At 45.9% G+C, this 2,714-nt stretch overlaps 1 protein-coding gene across 1 annotated transcript; it reads right to left on the bottom strand.

The window, feature by feature from the left end:
• Positions 1-215: 215 nt before the first annotated feature.
• Positions 216-2,289, bottom strand: SST (somatostatin). Its single transcript, XM_044667658.1, has 2 exons — positions 2,152-2,289; positions 216-982 (listed from the first exon to the last, which is right to left on the bottom strand). Exons 1-2 carry the CDS (start codon positions 2,287-2,289, stop codon positions 770-772), a joined length of 351 nt encoding a protein of 116 aa, XP_044523593.1. The 3' UTR covers positions 216-769.
• Positions 2,290-2,714: the final 425 nt, after the last annotated feature.

The following is a 2,714-nucleotide window of genomic DNA, read 5'->3' as shown; positions in this document are numbered from 1 at the left end:
CCCAAGTCAGATTTAAACTGTCTGTGTGGTAGGTATACCCTCCTGTCACAGCTATCATGAAAAGCATGAGGGCGGATTTTGGGAAGCCAGCAAACCATTAGATGGCGCTTAAATATTAAGAGACTGGAGACAGCATTTGAAATTGCAGAATTTTATTTGAACTACATAGGTGAATGTTCTGTTCCCAGACCTCCAAAGCAGATCCACCTACATTTTGAACATTGGATATTTCACATAACAGCTTGGTAGACAAGTATGTATTCAAGCATGCCTACCTAGAAATACAAACACCAAGCTAGACAGGGAAACACAATTTGAAATAGGGGATTTTATTTACTGGGGATATTTGCTGCAACTCCCCATCTGAAATCCTCAAAATATGCACGTTTAAAGACATAACTTTCCTTGAAAAGGCATTTCAGTTGTAAATGATCAAAATATAAGGGTTACAATTTGCAACATAAACTTTATTAGGACAAAGAATTCAAAATAATACATCTGTGAGAGTTGGAGTGTATACTGTAAAGAACTAGTCTGAAGTCACAAACCAAGCTAATCATGTATATTAAAATGGAAAGGTTCAATAAAACAATCTGAAATCACATTTTGTCTTTTCTTCTAAATTTTACCATATCTGTTTGTTTTATATTTACAATCATCTGCTTTCATTGTGATGGTCTTGCTGAGGATTCAGGGAACTGGGGAACAAGGTAGGGGTTTAGAGGAGAGGACTCAGAGGTCTGAAATGGGTGAGAAGAATTCTCTAAAGCTAACAGGATGTGAATGTCTTCCAGAAGAAATTCTTGCAGCCAGCTTTGCGTTCTCTGGTTGTCATGGCTGGGTTCGAGTTAGCAGATCTCTGGAGTTCCATCCGCATTTCTTCTGGTTCCACATCCTGGGTCAATTCCTCTGGTTCCAAAGCCTCATTTTCTGTCTGGCTGGGTTCTGACAGAAGTTCTGCCAAAAAATATTTGGCCAATTCCTAAACGTAGAGAGAAAATCAAATGGGTAGGGGAAAGAAGGAAGGGATAAAGGTGAGAGAGAAACAGTTGATGTGATGCCAAAGAATCTGGAAACTTGATGATTCTGGGGAAAGCTTGTTATTGGGGGACAGTCAACTCCCCCACCCAAATATCTGTAATTCTTATACAATTCCCAAGATTGGAGGCTTAAACTTAAACTCTAGTCAGGGAAAAAAGTCAAAAGTTGACTTCAGCATCTACTAGACAGTTTGAGTTCCTTTAAAGAGAGATAATAAACGCCTATTCTAGAAGGTTCTATACATTGCAGTTATTGATCCCATATAACATTCCTTGGCGATTTTCATCCCTCTCCAACATTGGGGTTTATTAGCTCTTTCCATCTCCTGATATATTAGAGTGCTGGAAGACTGGAAATACATAGAGACATTAGAAATGAGCAACAACAAAACAATTAGCTAAAGACCAAAGATTTATTAAAAATTATTTCCTTATCTCCTTGCTTAACTGGACCAAAGATGACGAAGTATCCTTTGACAGCAATCTCGCAGTGGCGGGTACGTTTTTCCTCTCCACTTAGCTTTTCCCACTTTCCCCAGAGCTGCTTAGTGCACCTGGAAGGCGCAGACAAACACCAAGACCAGACCTAACTGCGTTTCAGCACGGAGGACAGCTCCACCGCCTCTTTGTGCCCTCGGGGTGCAAGTGGTGGGGAAACAAGCAATCTGGAGTTGCTCTGTTACCCTTATTCTCAAAGGCACTGGCCTGAAGTTCAGTCTCCTAACTGCGAATCAGCTTCTGGGAGACACTAGCCAGGACTCCTTGGAGCACGGAACCCGTTATGGAGACGAAAAGGCAGAGCTGAGAGTTTCTGACTAGGGAAGTTCATGGCGTCAGGTGTGTCTACAGGCGTGCAAAACAAACCCTGATTTCTCTCCCCAGTTTCCTCTCCTCATTATCTCCCAGGGCCCTGGTTTTCTTTAGACTACAGAACAGGAAAGGCTCCCTTCGCCCTTCTTCCTCCCCCTTATCATTGCCGGGGACACTTACCCAGGGAAACTTGCCCCGGTGCTCCTCAAGCCTACCTGGACCAGGAAGCGCCTGCAGGCTTGCGGGAGCCTAGGGGGTCTGCCTAGAGGGCAGAAAGGACAAGAAGTGGGCTTTGCCATACCTGTTTCCCTGCTGTGGCGGCCAGAGATTTCTGCAGAAACTGGCGGAGCCTCGGGTCCGAGGGAGCAGCGCTGACACTGCTCAAAGCCAAGGTGATGGAAAGCAGAGCCAGCGCGCACTGGAGGCGGCAGGACAGCATCTTCCCTGCACCGAGGGGGCAAGGAGGGCGCAGCTCTCCAAACTCTGGAACCTTCAGAAGAGGACAGGGCAGAGCCGGGGCTTCCCACCTCTCGCCTTCCGCAGCAGCTTGTGGGATCTCCTTGCGCATCGCCCCCCTTTTAAACTCTCTTCCTGACGTCAGGATAGGAGGCGCCCCGGATCTCACTGGCGCTTTTACGCACCATTAGCTTCGCGGAATCAATCACCGAGGTGATGCGAGAGGACACCATCCAGAAGAGCTTAGTTAAAAAATCGAAGAAGCTCTGACACAGGGGACCAGATACACCCAGGGCGCGCACACACAAAGATACACACACGGATACATTTTCACTGGCAGGCACTCGAACATACACACACGCACACACTTACTCAAGCTCTTCTAGTTTGCGTGCCTTGATAGAAGCT

The sequence above is a fragment of the Gracilinanus agilis genome, chromosome 3 (genome assembly GCF_016433145.1).
Source record: "Gracilinanus agilis isolate LMUSP501 chromosome 3, AgileGrace, whole genome shotgun sequence".
Classification (NCBI taxonomy): Eukaryota; Metazoa; Chordata; class Mammalia; order Didelphimorphia; family Didelphidae; genus Gracilinanus; species Gracilinanus agilis.
The sequence above is the reverse complement of the archived record's forward strand: the minus strand, read 5'-3'. Positions and strand labels throughout refer to the sequence as shown.